General features: G+C 37.2%; 1 protein-coding gene across 2 annotated transcripts in view; it reads right to left on the minus strand.

The window, feature by feature from the left end:
- PRKN (parkin RBR E3 ubiquitin protein ligase) overlaps positions 1-21,447 on the minus strand; it is an 809,695-nt gene that overhangs the window by 121,890 nt on the left and 666,358 nt on the right. For both annotated transcript variants that reach the window (XM_074862988.1, XM_074862987.1), the window contains one exon: positions 10,167-10,228. In XM_074862988.1, the coding sequence (XP_074719089.1) occupies positions 10,167-10,228 (62 nt within the window). The remainder of the gene's footprint in view (positions 1-10,166; positions 10,229-21,447) is intronic.

Consider the following 21,447-nt stretch of genomic DNA (forward strand, 5'->3'; position numbering starts at 1 on the left):
CACAGGTTTACTTTGGCTCTTATTCTTAACTGTAGGTTTAAAGTAGGATTCATTTAATTTAGTTTGGATTTCTGCAGTGATGATGCCTCTAGTTGTACTGGTTGCTTAGACTCCTTTTATAATTAACAGGACAGGATGAAATTCATATTTTAGATTTGTACGTCAGCATGAGAAGAACTGAGCCCTGGAGTGCCCTGTTCTATTAACAATAGAGATCAGACAATTTGCTAGATATTGACACCTGAAATTAGGCGACTCCCAGAATAGCTGCTTCAGTTCTAATAATTCTAAATCATGTGGCCTAAGCTATTTTTGAAACCAAGGTTTAGGTACCTAAATAGCTTAGACTGTATACTGCCTCACACAATTTTAGCTCTTCAAAAATTAAACATCTAACCTAAACAAGTCATATAGGCTCCAAATATATTGAATGAGAAGAAACAAGATCCCAAAAAGGGAATTTATCCTGACATACATGTGATGTCTAAGATAGGTAGGATGAATCACCCTGTGGAAGTGCTATAGTTGAAGCTGAGAAAACTAACTTAGGCTAGATATCTAACATGTAAAGATGAATCTAATTCTTCTGTACATTCAAAACATTTCACAATATCTGTTACTCAATTACCATCAATGTGCCTCCTATTTAGAGATGTACTCATCATGTAAAACAGTTCTGCATTCTACAAGGAGGAAAAACATCTCTAATAATTTTTAGGAAAAACCTCTTACAACATTTAATATACGGGGAACTTGACTGAACTGGCATTCATGGCACCTGATTTCGTTCCTGGCAGCGACACAGCTTTCCTGTGGTTTTCACGTAAGTTACTTAATCTATGCTTCTCATCAGTTCCCTGTTTGTAAAGAGGGAGAATGATACTTGCTGATTTCACTGTAGTGTTACGAGGCAAAATCCATTAATAGTCATAAGGACATCAAATACTATGGTAATGAGGGCCATAAAATTACACAGAAATCACCAGCCATCTACTGCTGCTAGAAAGCAGCTTTTGAGCAAAGCATGTCAGGCATTTATATGCTACTGTAATAAGACCCTCAGAAATACAGGTAAGTAAATAGTTGTCGGATTCACCATAGAACCATATATCTCAATGCTTATTTAAAAAAAAAAAAAAAAAAGACTTAAACCCCAGGATTTACTCCAAATCACTAGTGCTAAAACAGTTAAAGGTATATGAACAAGGTAGATGTAAAACATCCTGGTTTATTTTTTCTCTAAAACCTGCATCCTGTTGTGAACTTTTCCCTTAGTTTGTGAATTGTCCCACTCAACCCAAATCTATACTTTTCATGGAATAAAATTTTGAGTGGAAAAAATTCCCAGCTCTACTTATGGTATTCCAACAACATCCTGAAGTTCTTTCATGTAATCTTTGCTCATAAAGACTTGTCAGGGCCTTTAGAAATTATCTTTATAAATTATAAATTATGGTATGACATAGACAAGGAGACTGGATAATTGTAACCATTTAAGCCCTGCTCCCCACTTTCCAGATTGGGATGGTTCCCCTTGAGTCTTAGAATGTACTGGGTTTTCAAACAGTGGAAATTCTATCATTTGATGTAAATCAAGGGTAATATAAATCAAATCATTGGGCTGACACGGGAATAAAACAGGTTTTACTATGGATTGCAGTCTTTTCAGTTGCATTCAGATTCAGATGGTAAGACAAAACTGAAATGCACCTGGATGCACAAATCTCTTGCAAAATACACTTTGTGAACACAGTGATTCCATGCTATGTTACTTAATTTGCAAGTTATGCTTTAATTTTATAGAACCATAAAATGGTTTGGGTTGGGAGGGACCTTAAAAGATCATCTATTTCAACTCCCCTTGCCACAGCACATACTCTTTGTGCTATTTTAATTTTGCTTTTACACTTTGGGCACAGTTTTCTTTATTTTCCTTTTTTTCCTCACACCTAAAAGCATCTGCTCAGTAGTAGCCTTGCAGGGAACTTTGGGCAAAAGTTTAACAGTAGATGTAAAGCCAAAATTTCTAATCTCTGAAAGGTAATTCAATTACTTGTTTCTCTTAATTGCATGTAATGGTCTCAGAGGAAAGAAAATCTACTTTCTGGAGTCAGATTGTTTTTACTGCTCCTATAAATCAAATAACCATCTGTGTGTTTCAAAATTAGATTGTGGAGGCTATTAGTCCATAATGTAGACTAAGCACTTTATTTTTATGTATTATACACATGCAAAAAAAAAAAAAAGAATTAGTTCTGTAATGTAATTAGGCAACTTAAAGTACAAACCCCTCAGTACTCATTGGACTAGTAAAAATACTTACAAAAGTGTCATCTAAAATATATTTTTAAAAGAGATGGACTGACATGGCTCTCCGTGGAGCCCCCATACTTCACTTTTCTTGAGTTACTGAGCGACTTTGCTGGGCAGTGGTAGGATAGGAAGAACAAGTTCAGAGCTTCAGCTCCTTCTTGCTCCCACAGGAGCACCACAAAGATGACCAGAAAGAGAAGCACCTTCTAGGGGGCTGGAATTTGACTGACTTTGGAGAGTCATGGAAAATTGGGTAAGGCAGTCTCAAGAAAATATTTAGATAAGAAACCCTGACTGGACCAATTCAACCAATTCAATTCATGGACAAAATTAAACTGGAGTAAAGAGGGGGAAAGAAAGGAAAGACTGCAGTTTGCAGAATGATATGAAAGAAAGCACAAGGTGAGGAGTATGAAAATAGAAAATAAAGAATACTGAGAAGAGAGGACACTGGAGCAGGTTGTACTAGAAATGAAACTAAATATATGAGAGACAGTACGATGCACTGAAGAAAGGGGACTAAGCACAGTGTATGGCTTGGCACTGTATTTACAAACTATTGGAAGTTTGTGATCTTCCAGCAGGTATTTGTGAGATCAGTCTGAATAGTCTGAATGCTGGAGATAAACATTCAGTTCCTTCCAACCCTTGTGGAGCTCGAATCCACATTCCTTTCTCCCCTACCATAACAACCACCAAGGCTGTAACTGATGCAAAGAAATCTTTTCAGTTGATGCTGTCGCAGATTGTGCAACTGAGATTCACTGAAGCAGATACTGGCTCACAGGAATTTCACTTCTCAGGTCACAAGAGTGAATACATGCATATTCCAGGAAAGCAGATCAAAGTTATCCAAAGGATGGAAGAAATTCCATCTTCTACATCCACCTGAGATCCTGAACACTGCAGTTCAAATCTTCTCTCTGAATTTAATAAACGCTGGGTGGAAGAGAATTCCTCTATTTTAAGAAGCACTCAAATTTTTCATTGAGAGTTCTTGTGGTCAAGTAAACAAATGAAAATTTGGGTCCTACACAAAACGACATATTTTTTGGTTTTGACAGGAAAAGAATATCCTTTAAATTAGTTTTGATCACAAGTACTTTCTTCTTTCTTTCTCCCGATTTTTTATTTGAGCTGTTGAACCAAAAATAAATTACTCTTACTTGTCTAGTGCACAGACAACAAGTTAAAAAAGAAGTGAGAAAGTAGAGGTCCCCTGCCTATGACAAGAACTCAAAGAGAATAAAATTCTGATAACCCAGGAGAGACAAAGCTGAGGAACTCACACAGATTCCAATTACCTCTGAAGTTAGGGAAGAAGGTGGTTAGGAGACATTCAAAGCAGATACAGCATAAGCAGAAAAGAGGCACATCACTGGTCAGATGAAATTGCAAGACTGTAAAGTTTGTTGTGTAGTTCCAGATATAAAAAAAAAGGTGGTGTAAAGAGGATCAGGAGTTAAATGCAGTAGGTCAATTTTTGAGAGAGAGTGATGGGATGCTGATAACAAATCCAAAAGGTGAGCCAAATGAGATGGACAGAAATCAGATATTAGGCACAAAAGTGGAAGAAACTGAGATATGTGTGTAGGTATCACTCACATTGAGTAGTAGCTGAAGCCAGAGGACTGGGTGGGAAAGCACTGAGCTGTAAGGAAGTATACTTGTAAAGATATAGATTTGAGAATACTAACAAAATAGCTTTGGTTTAGTAATTATGAACTGGATAAATTATTAAGAGAAAATTTATTCTTTTTTTTTAACTGCATGTGAATTATCAAGAAGTAATTTACATTTTTTCCAAGCATAGTTATAAAAAAATCTTGACACACAAATACTTCAGAAGCACTTTGTTGATCATATTTGGCAGTTTCCTGCACTAAACTCAGCTGCTTAATTAGAACTGTCACATGACATTACTTTTGCCGGAATGGGTAAATATATATCAATTAGTTTAAGACTGACTTTGCATTAATATTCTGTAGCATATACTTAAAAAAATTTCCTCTAGCAAGTATTGCAAGCAAAAAAAAAAAAAATCAAAAGGATTTTCCCATTGCCACACACATGTATACAAATTCCTTTAAAACCTTAGTTAATGTTAAATGACTTCTGTCCATACTGTGTTCTGTTAATACTAGATTTCCATATCTCCTCAAGTTGCAGCTCACAGAAAAACCTGGCATAAGTCCACACCACCTTTGAACAGCATGGGGATGTGCATCTGCAGATTTTCAAAACAGTGTATTCCTTTGCATAAGTTTTCCCCAACTGGCAAGGAAATGTGAAAAAAAAAAAAAAAAAAGGAGTGCCCGATTCAGGTTTGCTCAGCTTCTGGGGATATAGACGCCCACAACATTTCTAAAGAAAAAGTGAGCAGTGATATGAATTGCAGCAGCAGCTGATAGGAGAGATCTGTTAAAATTGATCATTCCCCTGTCAAAATATCAAGAAACTGGCCAATACATTCTGCAAAGTTGTCAGAGCAGATGATATAGCAGAGAAGCACAGCTATACATTACTTAGCAGCTTCTTTTCCTGCCACTAGCATGTCATCTGCTTCATCTGTGCTGTGACCTGCTGGGGGCACTCAGGTATAGCAACAGATTGCTTGCTCTTGCGTTATTTGTTTTCCCTTCCAGCCTTCAGATGTAGCTGCTATTTTATTCATGAATCACAATATTCCATTTAAACAATTAAACAAGTTTTTTTTTATCACTTTGGGGAGAAGAGGGAAGTTTCTCAGAGAGTCATTAGGGAGACTCCGTAGCAGTTCACTGCAAGTCATCTTCCTGTGTTGGTATATTGTGGTGTTTAGGCCTGAATTAAAGTGTTTTCTCTGCTGTCTCTGGCACTGGCTTGTTGAATTACCTGCCTTCCACTCTATTTGGACAGAGCCATATTTAGTGCATCTTTAACATATTTTTGTAAGCAGCTTGTACTATCACCACTTGTAGAACCACTTGCATTTACTTGCAGAGACAACCAGCCTGGCAGGCAAATGGGTACTGCAGGAGACTAACTTTCTTATATTGTGGTATTTTTCAATAGCTCCCTAGTTAAAAAATCCTTCATCCCAATCCTGAGTGCATCTCAGGTACCTATGAAGTGAAGCAGTTACCCAGCAGGTTGGACAGCATCCATTATGCCAAGTGAAAATGATGGATTATGAACAGTGAAATCAAATTGCAAGAAAAAGTTCAACAGAGCTAAGGACAGTTAGAAAGCTTCAGGTTTTACCCTTCCTGGCGTTGCATGTACAGGAGACTCTCTTTGCTTTGTACAGACTTTTGGGCACTGGGAGAGTCTGTGAAAAGGAGGTCCAAACCAAACCAGTCAAAGCTGCTTTTGGAGACTTTTCTAGGTCAGACTCTCTGGCACCTTCTCAAAGGGTCAAGTATCAAGCGGGGTAGCAATCTGTTGCTAAATGTATATGTGTTGCATATTAAGCCATTTACTCTGGAAGCTGGTTTTTATGTGGTACGTTAGGTATCCACAATGCCTATCATGCACCAGGGAAGCTTGTACCCTTCTGTTTCACCACACATACTATGATCACCTCTTTCCATAAAGTCTAAAAACAATTGCCTCTTTAAAAACTATCTTTTTGCCACCAACTAAACCTTGAAAGATAGACTTTCCAGCTAGAATGAATTTCCCATAATTTACATTCCTGAGGGAATAGAAGACATGGGAGTTTTACATGTTCAGGAGACTACAAAGAAGTTTGACTATTTGGACAACTGTTTTATTATTATAGAATTCCTTTTGAGAAATATTAGATTAATGAGTAACTCTTCATGCTTCGAGTTAAACACAAAGTCTTTTGTTCTCAGCATTAGTTTTCCTTCAATGCTTACATCTAGATAAATAAACATTTTATTTGGATAGATGGATAGACAGGCAGACACATGTTTTTGAGTGGTTTCATCCTGCAAGCCACTGAAAACCTTTATCTCTTAATGACATCAATAAAAATTATATATGGTCAGTATTTACAGGAATATTCAATGAACAAAAGGCAGAGAACAGGAGTTTGTATCAGGAACAGCTGCTTGAATTTAATTTGACTGAAATTTGGTTGATAAAGGTAAGAGAGTTGATGAAGCAGACTTCTCTAAGGCATTTGTCTTGCTGCCGCCTGCCATATATTAAGAGGACGAAAACTTAACTATCTGGCATGTCTAAAATATAATTGTAAATGGGCAATCACTATTAAGCAGGTGTGTTTCCAAAATGGTCCTGAAGATATTGATTTTTGGCCTTATGCCACCTAAAATTTTTATCAGTGACTTGGAAGAAAACCAAGAACATAGAACATCAGTGATAAAGCCCATAACAATGTGAGAAGAGGAAGTAATGAACATGTAACATGGATGGTTAAGTTGATGCTACAGGGGTGCCTGAACTGTTGGTAAACTGGGTTTAAACAAACAACTTTTCAGCACAGTCACATGTAAAATTATTTTTCTAGGAAGAAACTATTACCGACAATTGCAGAACAGGATTTCTGTCTGGGAAGCAGTGTAATGGATCGTGAGCTGAATCTGAGCTGTGTCCATCCACGTTCAAAAGCACTAAGGCACCTCTTAGATGAATAAATATAAATCTCTAGAAAGGAAATTCTATTCCTTATTGGGCAGCCACTGTTTTAACTGGAACCCAGAAGCTCCAGCAGAAATGCCCACTTCAAACTGAAAAGTTCCTTCATTCTGTCTGAAACATATGTAGCTGACAGTCTGACTGACAGACTCCCTTCTACTGTATATGCAATTTTTTCAGTCCTGTTTGAGGGGTATGGTGGCTTTTTCTGAATTGGTTGAAGTAATTTTTTATTATGATGCTCACCTATTGCCTAGTGACAGGACAAAGACAACTGGAAATGTAAGTGATCTGGACACTGAGGAATGGGAAATATGCAATGTAGGGAGTACAGTGGTGCTGGTAGAGTGGTAGAAAGAAAAGAGGCTGGGAATTTTCTGTCTTTCATTATTGAGAGGTATAATAGGATCTAATGTCTGCAAGTGATTTGTAAACAAAGAATGGATGTTTTTCTAGGCAATATACTTCAGTTTAAACAAGAATTAATCCAAGAAAGTCATGTAATGTGTATTTTAAAGGAGATCAGAACAGATTATCACAATAGTCCATTCAGTCTTTATAATCTGGCCTTAAATACATAAGCATTTAAAAAATAAATCAAGTTTGGACATGAAGCAGTAACATGCCCCTATTATTCTTTGACTTCCTTGGAGTGGAAGAACATATATCTTGTTGATAATACTGAAATTGTAAGCAGTCTGAATAAAACAGTGTTACAATTAAGTATGATTTTTCTCTATCTAGTATGCATGATAACAGGAAAAGACACACTTGCTTTTTAAAAAGATCTAATATATAACTAAATAAATACAAGAAATAATTAGCTATCCCTGTGAATAGGGACTCTGCCTGAAATTCCTTTCTTTCTTCATTTAGATGTATTTTAATTTTTTTTTTACTTTGCTTTTGCACCAACTTTTCCCTAACTGACAAAGTGTGTGTTAAGTTGAAACAAGAGCTACTGTGGTTATCAGTAGACTCATGATAACAATGTTTTTGTAAAGACAGAATATAATTGCAATATTCTTTATAGCTGTATGGGCTTATGGCATAATTCAAGCCTTATGGCAACGTTCACTACTTGCAAAGACATTAGTTAAGACCGTAATGATAACCACTGTATCCAAATAATCTGTTAGCGCAGTCAGTTTCAGAGAAAGATGAATGTTCATAGGTCAGACCCATTCTGCAGAACAACCTTCCATCTGCATAGTTTTATGCTCCTAATGCATGATGACAAAACTTATCTGCTTAGGTGTATTCAATACAAAGAGGAGTAATTTCATTATGAAAGTCCAAAGAATACCAAAAGTATTCCAAGTGACAAAAATACTGTATTTATTTGATTAGCAAGGCTTTCCTCATCAAAATCCTCTACTCTCTTCAAGACTTCTCTTATTACTGGACAGAAATTAATTATCTTTTCTTTTGTAGTTCTTCATGGTTTCCATCATCCCACTTCTGAAGTTTGTATGATCATATAGTTTAATACTCTCTTAGTCTAAGGGTAGGTGAGTGGAACAAAGAAAGAAAGTATCAAGATTACATAAACAATCTTAAATCTGATATTTCCTAATGTCTGAATTCTTCATTTGCACTCTTAACTCTTTTAGCCTTCATTTTTATGTCTACCACTCCCTTACCTAAAAAACAAACAGAAAAACCAAGAAAGTCCATCAATTAAAATATATTGCTCTGTTGGTGGCCATTAGCAAGGCTGAGGAATCCTGCCAGTGGAGCTACCAAAGTCTGTCTGGTTCAGCCCTCTCCCTCATACTTGCAGTCTCTTGGTTTAGTTGTTCCCTACTTTTCCTTCAATTCTCTCCTTTTGTCCCACTCATCCTACTCAGCTTAGCTTCACCTCCTCGTGCAACTTATTAAGTATAGATCTTCCTTTATTTACCAGTCTCTTTAGCAAGTTTCCATATTTGGTCATTCCCTTCCAGTCCTTGGTCCCAGCTCCTTGTCACACCCTTATCCCTACCATTCTGGTTTCTAAGCTTACCCTTTTTCATCAGCTCAGTGTCTCCAAGTGTCCCCAAGCTTCATCTCACTCTGCCCTTCATTTGTCAGCTGCCTCTAACCAGTCTCTTGCCCCCATCAATCCTGGTCATAATTATTTTTATTTCCTCTTCCTAAACCCTCAATCTCACCAGATTCCTGCTTTCAGTATCTTTGGCCTAGTCTTGTTTTCTGTCTTTTTTTCCATTCCTGTCAGACAAACCCTCCCACACTCCCCTTCATGCTGCTTTCTTGCTGAGGGAAAGCAGAATCCCTGACAAATTTGGCTTTTGATTTTCTGTAACAACTGAAGTGGGGGCTGGTGGAGGAAAACTGGAAGTCCAGAAAATGTACCAGCAGGTCTAACTGTAATAAAAAAGGGAGAGTGATGGGGAAAGGAAAATCAACAGGGTGTTCTTGACAATATAATCTGATCTAAAAACTAAGAAACTAGACTTTGAATTAACATTTCAGGACCTGCTCCTACCTCTGTCACAGCCCTCATACAAGCTTGGTCCCCTGGTGCCAGGGTCATTAAAAGACACAGATATTCTCATGTACAACACACTAATGTTGAGGTCTTCAGTCCCTAGTACATGCAACTCTATGTCAGGCAGTTAGGCTTTATAACCAGTACATTAGGAGAGATACTTCAGAGACAAAGACAACTTGAATTTCAGAAGTATTGGGCATTTGAAAATTCAATTTGTCTCTCAAAATTTAAGGCCATTTTCTCAATATCTGTGTACGTTAATTTCATTGACAAAATAATAACTATGACCATCTTGTGAGTGTTGTAAAGCATACTTCACTTATGCTTCCCTAAGATCCCTCTATAGAAAAAGTTTTCTGAGTGCAAAGCACAGCTATGATTATGAATGAGAAACACACTTCTAAAAAAGAAGAAAGGCCACAAAAAGAGATGGATAATATCATGAGTGGCTGTAAGTATCAATCCCTTAGTCAGATTGTTTGTCTATCTGCGGTTATAGAGAGCCTGTTTACTGCTGGAGTCGAAAGCTGAAAAGCTGTGGCAGATAGCAGATGTACCAATTAATAACCTGTCAAAGCTGATGGATAGAATGAAAAAAAATTTTTCATATTTATCTCCTGTGTGCTTTTTTCCCCACATCTCAGGTCACTGGGGGTCATGAGATACACTCTGCCTCCCTTGAGAGAGATGAAACTGTCTCATTAGCGTCTATCTTTCATGACATTAAGGCGCTGTCTTTGAGATGCTAACTCACCTGTTCTTCTCCCAGAATCCTGAAGTGATGAAGCTCTTTAATCAAGGAGTCTGGACAGCCAGCTGTTGGAAAGAAACAAAAATAGGCATTTTAGAGCTTCCTGTCAGTGCAGTTTCATCATAAGATACATAGATGTAGAGAGGATAGAATATACAGATTACCTTAGATAAAGAAGATTAGAAAGATTAGCCATGGTTCTGCAGGCACCAGAATGCTGAAAACCATCTATCAAATAATCCTTCCACATTTCCGAGCATGCTACCGAGAATGCTTAGAAAGGTTATATTCCGAATATTTTAGCCCTTTTCCCAAAGGACTGCGAACAAAAGCAAGATGAAAAGGGCAGCACTGTCTGCCAGATACTGCCAGTCCCTCACTGGAAGCCAAAAGCCTGTTAAAAGAGGATCTCACATCAAAATCTTGGAGCTGCCCAAAGCTGAATTCTGACTCACACACCAGGTTTGGACTCATTTCTAAGTGCAATACAGGCTTTCCCTGATTCCCTGAAGGATTTCATAGGCCCCACAGATCACTTTAATTTTGGTTGTCACAAATATAACCCATTTCACAAATATGTAGTTGTCACCCACAGGTGTAATGCACAAACTATCCACGCAGGCAGGGGAGCGATTTGCCAGAACTTTGCAATCAGATTAATGTTCAGTGGCTACACTTTCACATCTGTAGCAGCCAGTAAGAAAGAAAATGTCTTGCGAGATGCCATGCACTTTACTGACCCGTTCAGACTGTGATTACCTTCCTGGTGATGAAATCCAAGGCTGCTACTCACTTTTGTACACTACTAGACTCATTTCTGGCAAGGGATAGAAGTGCAGGATGTGAAAGCAATCTGGGCTTCATTTTTCTTACCATAAATTGAAGCATCTGCTTGTGAACAGAGAAAATTCACTGAAAGGCATTAAGAGCATAGTTCTCCCCAGAACATGCGAGGAACTATGATTTTTATCAACCTGCTTTTCTGCTGATGCAACTACAAATATTTACCTCTCACTCTTAATGACTGCCATTAAAAGGATGCAAACGATTTTGGAGACAGTTGTCAGGAAATCTCCATCAGCACTGTGGCTTCGCTCAAAGCCAGTGAGGCATGGCTTGCACTCACAACTTCTGTTGGCATAGCTGTCTTAGGGATACAAAGGGAAAAGCCCTTATACTTGCAAGCAACATAACTAAAAAAGGCAAAAACCCTACTCTAGACAGAATTACACTAGTACAAGTCTTCTACTGGTATAACTTTTTCTACTTAGGGAATGGATTTAAATTATATACAAATCAGCTTCTTGCTGGTAAATGCTTCATCTACATTCAGAGGAGGTACAGGTGGAGAATGCACCATCAATACAACTTCATCAGCAAACCCTTTTAAAGGTAGCCAAGGTTTAAGGTGGCCAAGATTTAGGCATATGGTAAGAATTATCTATTAATGGCTTGTCTCTTATTAAATATTACTATTTATTCCCATTTAATAAAACCTATGATATTCTTATAGGCTTCTTTCCATCTACCTCTTCCCTCCTCTCGCACACAAGGAAATTTACATATTTGAATGTGTGAGTTTTAGCTCCAAGTGATTCTTTCTTAATGGGTTTTTATTGTCAACTTATAGGACCACAACACCTGTATCACCTTTAATTTTCTCTCCTCACTTCCCCCATGCTTAGGCTCTCACTGTTTATTCTGTTTCTTGTTCTCAGTGCACTTAAAGTCGTCCTTACTACTTTCACCACAGAATCACTGCTATGCAGCATTCTTCTCTCCATTTTCACTGTGATTTACATCTCCATCTTCCAGCTCATCCAAACCCTGGATGTATCAACTCTAACTGCCTCACTAACTTCTAGATCTAAGGCCTGACTTGACGTCCAGAACTGTTGACTTCTGTGTTTCAGATCAGAACTCACTGCATAAAAAAAAAAACCCTTACACTCAAGCCCTTAAGTAATTATTAATTTTTTTTTCCACATGTAATTTCCCCTGAAAATATCTGCATTGATTATACACTGCTATAGGAATTTCTAAGTGTAGAGGATAATTATGATATCATGTAATACTCCATGTTAATCTTTGACAGATGTTAGCCTTGTAACGCCAGCTAAACTGCTTTCTGCTTGTCTCTTTTTAGTCCTTACAGCTTCTTCTTCAACCAATCATTTCTTTCTTCCCTCTTATCCTTTCCAATTTATTATTCACTAAATCCCTTAAGATGGGAAAGGTTCCTTTTTCTTGCCTAGCAAGAACTTTTTCTCTTTCCATTCTTCTTGAAATCATATTTCCTGAATGCCTATTTCTCCCAGAAATCCATCCCCTTCTGCCCTCATGCATAATTTATATAATCTCACCTATGTGAACTGCTTACATGCATCCTCTCTTTGTTCCATGTTAGAGACTATAAACAGTTTAGAAAAAAAGATGTTTGTAAAAAAATATGTAAAAGTATGAAGATATATATAGACATATACATAAAACCATATGTTTAAGTGTTACTAGTTGTCCACTACTGCATCCTCTTCCCAATACAGTATTTTCTATAGTGTATTTTTCAGAGACTTGCCCAATCTAGTTTTCAACCTTTTCATAGCCCAGACTTTCACTGGATCTTGAAAGCTGATTATGCAAGAAATCCTGAAGTTACTAGCAAAGGAGAAGGAGAGAGAGCTTGAAAACCATGTCACTGTTGGCATGATGCTTTCCAGCAACAATGAGTTCGGAAATGTCAAATGCATGCAATACTAAATTAAGCTCACACATTAACAGTATGCTGTCTGTTAGAAGTCCTTTCAGATCTTCACACTACAGAAGCAATAATTTGAAGAACAATGGAAATTATTGTTGTCAAACAATAACAATTGTTGTCAAACAATAATTTGAGGAAAAAAAAGAAGAAACATGGAAAACAGAAGTAAGATCCAAACATCTTTTCTTTTTGGATTTTTCTGGATGTATTTCTGATATTTCCTATTTCTACTTTAATTTCTTCTGTTCTGTAAGCAGACCTTTGTAAAACACACCCCAATGCTGTGACTCATTTTTACTAAATATCTGGGAGTTTTGAAAGTCTTGGATGATGTTAAATTCCTGCCTAGGAACTGTGACTAGAGACAAAGACTATAGACAAATAAACATTCAAAAAATAAAAAGATATTTAAAAACACTTATTCTGTTGAAAAGCATTAAGAACTATTTGTCATCTCACCCACAAAATGACCCATATATATCTATCAACATATTCATGTATATACAACCACACAGAGAGACTTGAAAATTATTACAAGCTAAGCACAGCACCCAATGGCTTCACTGGCAAACTGTGCACACCAAAGGTTAAAAGAAAAACGTATTTTCTAAGTCTCTGATGTGCAACTAGCTCATGTCACATGGAATAAATAATCTGCATTTTACAGATTCCTGCTATTTTGTGTAGAATGCTTTGAGGATTAGTTTTTATGCCCTCTGTAGTACAGAAACCTTTATAATCAATGGTCTCAGCAGTTACTGAAACTTTCCATTTCCCTGTTCCCAATTATTACTTGAAAAAGTACAGGCATACATGACATTTCCACAGACATAAACCAAACCATAGGAATATTAAATAAATCAATCAATAACAATTGCACATAAGAGTGTTAAAAGGAAATGATGCAAAACCATGGACAATTGCCTTTAATCAGAAGCCAAAACTTAGGAGTGAGGACATCTGCAGACTGATAAAATGGCAGCTAAATTGTTTATTAGTTCCCTCTTTCAACTGATATTTAAACCTATGTGTTTCATATGTTCTTGGCTACATTGATGTTACAGGTTTTAGCTAACTGTGAAAGCAAAGCAAGATTTAAGAAATAGAAGTTTGATGCAAATCTTTAGTATTTTTATACCACTTTTTCTTCTGACATAGCTCTGTTGACCTCAAAGCAGTAAGACCCATAAAACTAATGTGATGTTTTGGAAATGGGCTTGAGTCTAAGCAGGAAACTAAGTTATGAAGGGATGATACCCGGTTCAAAGCACCAGCAGCTTTATAAACTCACCATAAGTAATTTCATTGCTTCTATTTAAGCATTTATTACTTAATTTAAATTTAAGCATATTATTTGCTTCTCAATGTTCCATCATACACCAGATTACTTGTTTGTATAATTTTGTTGTTGCTTGATTCTCATATTGCTTTATTATTTAAGTCCAAATGCTGCACTTATGAATGAAAGGTACATTCAAAGTTACAGAAATTTGCAACAATAAGTTTACAATTTACATTGTGGCATTCTCTTCATAAAGATATAAAGATAATTTTAATCTGTTCATATATGTATCTCCAAGAGAAGAATAAAGACGCAAAATATAGGAAGAACAGTTTAATGTCTCCTAACATCATAAATATGGTGATTTCAACTGGTCTGAACACACATTTACAGCCACACTTGTAATTAAACTACTACCAATTTAATTACCCAAGTCTTCACATATTTTTTTCTCAGACAGAATTAGCTTCTGGTTTTGTTTTTGCTTAGAATCATCATGTTATGTGACTTATGTTCTCCAGTGAGAAGGCAAAGGAAAAATTAAATCAACTCTTTAATACTACATAAACTGGCAAAATGAAAGCAAAAAAATGACTGCCGTTACAAATACAGCTGACTGAGAACCAATACAAATGCCAGGGCCCTGATGGCACCACCAGCCCTGACTGTCCCTGTCCAGCCCCCCGGGGCTCCCGCAGGGCCCAGCACCCCATGTCAGCCCTGGGGCCATCAGCCCCTGCCCCAGCAGCCCCGCAGCAGGGCCGGTCTCCAGTTTCCCACAGCCCTGCCCTGCCCAGCCATGGGCCCTTCCGAGCCAGGCCCACCCCCGGCTCATGTTCAGGCTCAGCCTCAGCCTGTCCCTATCCCCAGGGAGGTGCCTGCTGTCCAGGGCTGGGGCTGTCCCTGTGCCCCCAGCTGCCCTGCTCCTGCCTGGGGGTTGGGATGGACCCTGGCTGAATTTTAGCCTCAGAGAATTATAGAAAATCATATGATGTCTTCACTGACTGTAGTTACAAGCATATATATCTCTGCTATTACATTATGTGCTACATCTTCTACTGTACATTTGTAGCATTATTTCCTGCTTTGCATTTTAAATTTCATCTTTCCCCAAATGGTACAGTTGGGTGAGATTCAATTCACTGAATTTCAGCATCTAACTATTGGCTATATGAGTCCTTCCTCTTTGGTCAATAGAAGGAAATACACACCTTCACAGGGTAATTCCCATCGTCTGAGGCAGGCCAAAAAAGATATCCACTTATCTCCATTAATTGAGGAGTCTAAGGCGACTAGGTAAGATTTACACAAGTAACTTTTAGGCTTTTAAGGTTAGATGAGCTTAATTTCACCCAACAGCTGAAATCCCAATCATTTCTGCACATGCTTAACTTTGAGCAAGAAAATTTTCCCATCATATTTAGCTCCATGCAAACTTAACATTTACATGATGAACACAGTATAACTTCCACTTCTCTCACTTAAAATTTACGTCTGCATCAACACTTGTTAATTCTGAAAAGTACATACCCTTTTGTGAGCTCTGAACATAACCATGCAAGAATATCTATCAGTGTCCTTCAAAGGATATCTTTCCACAGTGCTAATTGCTAAACTGAGCTTGCAACTGAAAAAATGTTTCAAATACATGAGAATAACCACTTCATGCTTAGAAAATTAATGGACGTGTGTCTTTTTTTCCCCTGATTGCTCTGCATAGAATCATATTTGACTTGAGTACAGATATGAAAAATGTTCCATATTCACAAAAAAATATTCTAAAAGTTTGGAAATGCAGCACTCTAATAGCAGTGCCTGTAATATAGCAACGATTATATATATATAGGCAAGTGTATGCTGGCCTGCTGTGCGTGCACAGCACGGAATGGTGGCAAGGGAAGCCTGCCTGCAGCTCAGAGGTGCCTGTTACAGCAGACATCCATCCAGAGCTCAGCTAGCCTCTAGCTACAGTGGGATACAGCAGCTGGGACTTCATACGCAGGATACGTGAACTCAGCCCAGCCCAGCCCAGCCCAGCCCAGCCCACTCTGCTGAGCAAGCAGGAATGACAGGAAGAGCACAGCCCTGCACCGAGTGTGATAGCAATGGGAATGGTAACAGCGTAGGGAGAAGAGGGAATTGGGCTAGACTGTCACACAAAACTTAACAGGTTTGAAATCCCGTAATTAGTGTGCATTTGTTTGTTAAGTCATTTTCCTAGTCTTTTCCAACCTGTTCAACTAATTGGAATACTGGCGTAAAAAATACACCTTTCTGCTGTCTGTGTCTCTTCCAGTGCAAAGCAATCCTGTGCTGGTGACAGTGGGGTCACTCTTATGGGAACTGACAATGATTTCAAAGTATGAAGTGACCTCACTGTTAATTAAATGTTTTGATGTTTTGGGTGACCTTTTCTCATTTTTGATGCTATGTGAACGTGAACAAAGACAAAACTAAGAAGAGTGTCTGGAATGCATGAATATTTTATTGAAAAGTAAAAAAGATATTATGAAGACTATCAAGTATGTAATTTACAGAATATAAGCACATAAGCCCATTTTGGGAATACTGTTTGCGCTTGTGCATTGTGAAACATGTAGAAATGCTTTCTCACAGATCCCACAGAAGTATATTATTATAACCATTCTCACAATTTTTTTTACAACTTTCATGAGCAACGCTTTTGTAAATAGTAAATTATTGAAGCTTTTTCCTCTGTTGTTAGATAATTTTCTAATGTAACCAAACGTAACGATCCATTAATTTGTAGACTACACTGTGCTTACAGATATCTTCCTTTGTATAAGAAAGACTTAATTTTTAAAGAAAGAAAGGTGATAAAGCTGTTCTGTGAGTAATTTGCCATCTCAAGTCCCAAGTCTTACATCTGCAGGTCTTAAAATGCAGGGGATTCACTGGAAGATCAATTAGTGCTAACCACCATTAATCATAAAATCACACATCAGAGTCAAAACCCTCTCATGAAATCAGCTTGTAATCACTAGGTTTACCTATTGATTTATTATTAACAAAGGGCCATATTCATTTACCTTCTGAATTCTCAATATTCATCATGCATTTGAGCCACATTTGCAAACTGAAGTCCTCTGACCCATTAACTTGTACTTCTGCTTCCAATACCTATTTTGATGATCTATTATGATTGGGGTAGGTTCAGTCATGGAACATTTTTCCCCAAGAAAGAAAACCAAACAACTTCTTGTTCAACAGATACACAGTGGTTATTCCCTTGCCTTACCTACAAGTATCAGAACTTTTCTCAGCAAGTATGATATGTCTTAGCTATAGATCTATTTCAAAATTCTGCAAGAAGCATTCAGTCTGTTGGACACACTAAAACATCTGATGATTTATTTTTTGTAAATATACTGTTGACTGCAGTCAGCAATATATTTACAAATTGGGAGACAACTCTTCAGTACCCAAATATCTTATACTGGCCACCTTACAATTGGTGTAAGAAATAACATATCCAGTAAAAACAAAAAAGTAAAGTAAAAAATGACATGGTGTTCTTCACTTGTACTCATGCCATTTCGATAACATCCGTTTGCAGATGATATTTTTCTGTACAGTAATCTAGATAAGTAGATAGCAAGATAAAACAAATATATGCCTGTAAAGAGACATATTAGAGTGTTTCAATAATATAGATTCCTTTGGAAAAAATATAAAAGGAGATATTTTCAAAAGCAGGAAGTATTGAATTCTGTCCTTTCAAAGCCAGCAGGCATATATTTAGACTGCAAAGCTCAGCTCTGCAGTTGGGCAATGCTAAACCAAAAAGAATGACAAGCAATACTAGCACATGGTTTACATACCCAGGGGTCAAAATGGTGAAGGTCTTTGCTGTAAGTCTTTAAAAGTCTCTCTAAAACTACAAACGGTGGGGCAGTTCTTCAGCTCAAACAAACTAGCATAGCAACAATTAAGCCAATGGTGCTTACACATATTCATACTGGCAAAAAAATTGGCTATGTACACAAAATGCAGTACTTTGTTAAAAAGACTGTGTGCCAGTAAAGGATATATTTAAGCACCCGTTTTTCAAAGCTTAATCTGCAATAAGAAATTTATTTGCTTTAAAAAAAAATATTCAGAATTGAAATACCTTTTTCTCCTGATTAATACACCTGTCAAACAGTATTATGTTAATTTTCTTTTTTCTTGATTGACTTCTGACAGCTGAAGTCAGTAAAAAGACCTATACATTTTTTTGCTACCAAAAAGGCTGTTGAAGCTAAAACACAAGAAAGTTCCATGAAAGCTTGATTGTCAGGACAGAATATTTGTCCTGTTCTGACCAGTTACCAGAGATGTTGGTTGCCCAACTGAATGGGTTACATTTTTGTTTGTATGCACTTAATTTCAAAATCATCCAAAGATACAAAAGGTATTTTTGCTTTCATGAAGTACTTGTGAAAAAAATCTGCAAAGGGACTGCAGTAGAGTTGGGAAAAGATCACATAAAGTTTGACTTCTGGCAGCAAATAGAGCATCTCAGATTAGAGAAAATTCTGCTGGCCTGGCTTTCTCACACTGCACACAACTCTGGCCTTCACTGTGCTGCTACTGACTTTTTAAATGATGCTTTAAAGCCAAATGACTAGAAGTAATGAACCACATTAGCCATTTTTTACTAGGGTCTTTCTTTTAATCTTTACATCAGAAAATATCAGCAGGAATATTGACCTGCCATTTTAGTTTAGAACCTCCGTCCTTGCTTGCTTTTTGCATATTTAAACCAGACTTGAACAAGTACTGTTTAGTCACATCAGCATTCAAACCCTGAATTGCACTGAGCTGCACAATGACAGCATGCCACTGCTTGTTATTTTTGGCAGTTTTCTGTGTATGCTGAGCCGCTATGTGACAAACTGTTGAAAGAGTCTGTCAGAGGGGGGAAATTTTCTAGAAGAAATTCAGTATTGCCCAAGAGACTAAGACTTCAGGGCAACCATGCAATAATACAAACATATTTGACTAATAGTCTGTACCATCTGGTTGTTTGATATTCCAGTTTAAATTATAGGCGTAAATTCACCCATGCAATTCTCAGTAAAATCAGTGAATACTACGCTCATGCAACAGAACAAAATCCATGCCATCTATCCATAATGAAAAACTGAACTACAACCTTTACTGTGCAAATATAGCAGCTCCAGAAGCACAAATAAAAAGGAGACTCCCTTCTTTCCAGGCAAGTACTGACTTTTTTCCAATTAAATTTTACAGAAACAACTCTTTTTTTTTTAAATGCTTCTTAATTAACAGAATTTACTCCTACAGTTTCTTCATAACATCAGAGTCAGAAAATCAGCAAGTCTAAGGCTCGTAACATAATCAGGTGATTTTCTTTTTTTTAGTCAAGATACAACAGAGGTGCTCTAAACTTCTTTTGGAATACTCAATACCTTCTGCCATATAAACCTTCTAGTGAAAATCTCATTGCAGGGATCTGGGCTGAAAGGAGCTCTTCTCTCTCAGTACACTAGGTTTTTAGCTCAATCAGCTCAATTCATGAAAGGTTTTCTCATCTTTTATTCAAAAAGTACTTGAAATCTCTAAAGCAAACTCTGTTCTCTCAAATTCCCACCTTCATGCTGGCACTGGCCTTTGATGATGATCAGTACCTTTGAGAAGGCAAGTGAGAGGTCAGGAGCTTTCAGCATGTGGTGGAGACTTTATAAGAGAGGAGATTGTCTTCTCAGGGAAAATCCAGCTATCCCTGAATAAAAGTCAACACAAGGCAAAAATAACTATAGAATTGCATTTGCCAGTTACTGAAGGGCAAGTCTTTAAAAGATTGTCATTTCTGAATGCCAGAATTAAGCAGGTGAAATATAGAAAACGCTAAAAGGTTTCTAAGCTGAAATTAAACCAAAGTTCACACAGCCATTTTCCAGCTGATGGCTTGATAACAGAAGTACATTGTAAAGCCCAAGTGTTGAGAATCAGATTTGGAGAGTAAATATTTCTTTTTATACCTAAAAGTTGAATTAAGGAAACTGTCCTCCTATAATTTTGGGAATGATAAACAGAAAGAACAGTTTCAGCAATTCATGTTGCAATAAATTTCCATCTCACTCATATTTTACCAAGTGAGGTTATTACACAAACTATGTAATATAGAATAAACCACTGTACCATCAAGAAAGATGTGGCCAGGTGCTAGAGAACAAACACAGATTTCCATCCCTTTAATTACAAACTAGTGTTCAAGGATATTAAAATGCAATTTTTAAAGGTCATTTTCTGTCCACAGTACAGGAAAATCAATATGCCAAGCTGAAAAAAATCTGACAGAAAACCCAAGATGTGCACATGTAGGTCTCACTCTTTTACTCACACATGCATAAGCATGCACAAAATTATTATTGGAGAAAGGAGAATGGCAAACAATATTCAGTGACCCAGAAACAGCAATGCTTTTCTTTCTACTTTTGCATTTCTTTTTTTTCCTGGGATATGACGTCATTCTGTATAAACAGTATATAAAAAATGCTATTCCTTTAATCTGTGCAGGATTTACAAGACTTCAACATGAGCCCTTCACTGAGAGCTTAGACAAATATTTAAATTGCTACATAAATGACTCAGACTACAAGGCAAGCCCAGGCTACTCTAAAAATAAATGTTCATGGACAATAAGCCCATCCAACCAAAAGAGAATTTTAAAAATCCATGGAATATATTATGTCTCACAGAATAGTACAGACATATCTGGATGAATGGCTATGATTTTCTCTTTTTCATAGAGATTTTATGACAGAAAACCATTTCCAGAAGAGTAAAGAATGAAGCAATTGTCTAAAAGTGACCTGCACTCTCGTAATGGAGTTGAAATCTTAATTGCTACCTAATTCTAATATTTTTCTTCCTCCTTCACAGCAGCAATACATGTATGCGTATCTTATTGCTCTCTGTGAGGGAACATGGCAAAGTTCCACTTGTGAAATGAGGACGGGTTTGCATTTCACCTTAATCAGATCAAATTAGGGCAGGTGGTAACCCTGCAGGCAACATAATTATGAAAAATGCCTGTGTTCAATACAAACTGTCCTTCCAGTCTTGAGGTCTAATAGGACATCATAGTACAATCTTTTTACATTTTACTGGCAGCTCAGAACACAGAAGCCCGCAGAGGGGGAGCTACATACTGCTCTCATTTTTCGTCTGTGCAAATCCAGACAAATAATACGTATGTTCTTCAATATTTACTC

Source organism: Strix uralensis, chromosome 3, assembly GCF_047716275.1.
Source record: "Strix uralensis isolate ZFMK-TIS-50842 chromosome 3, bStrUra1, whole genome shotgun sequence".
NCBI classification, from domain to species: domain Eukaryota; kingdom Metazoa; phylum Chordata; class Aves; order Strigiformes; family Strigidae; genus Strix; species Strix uralensis.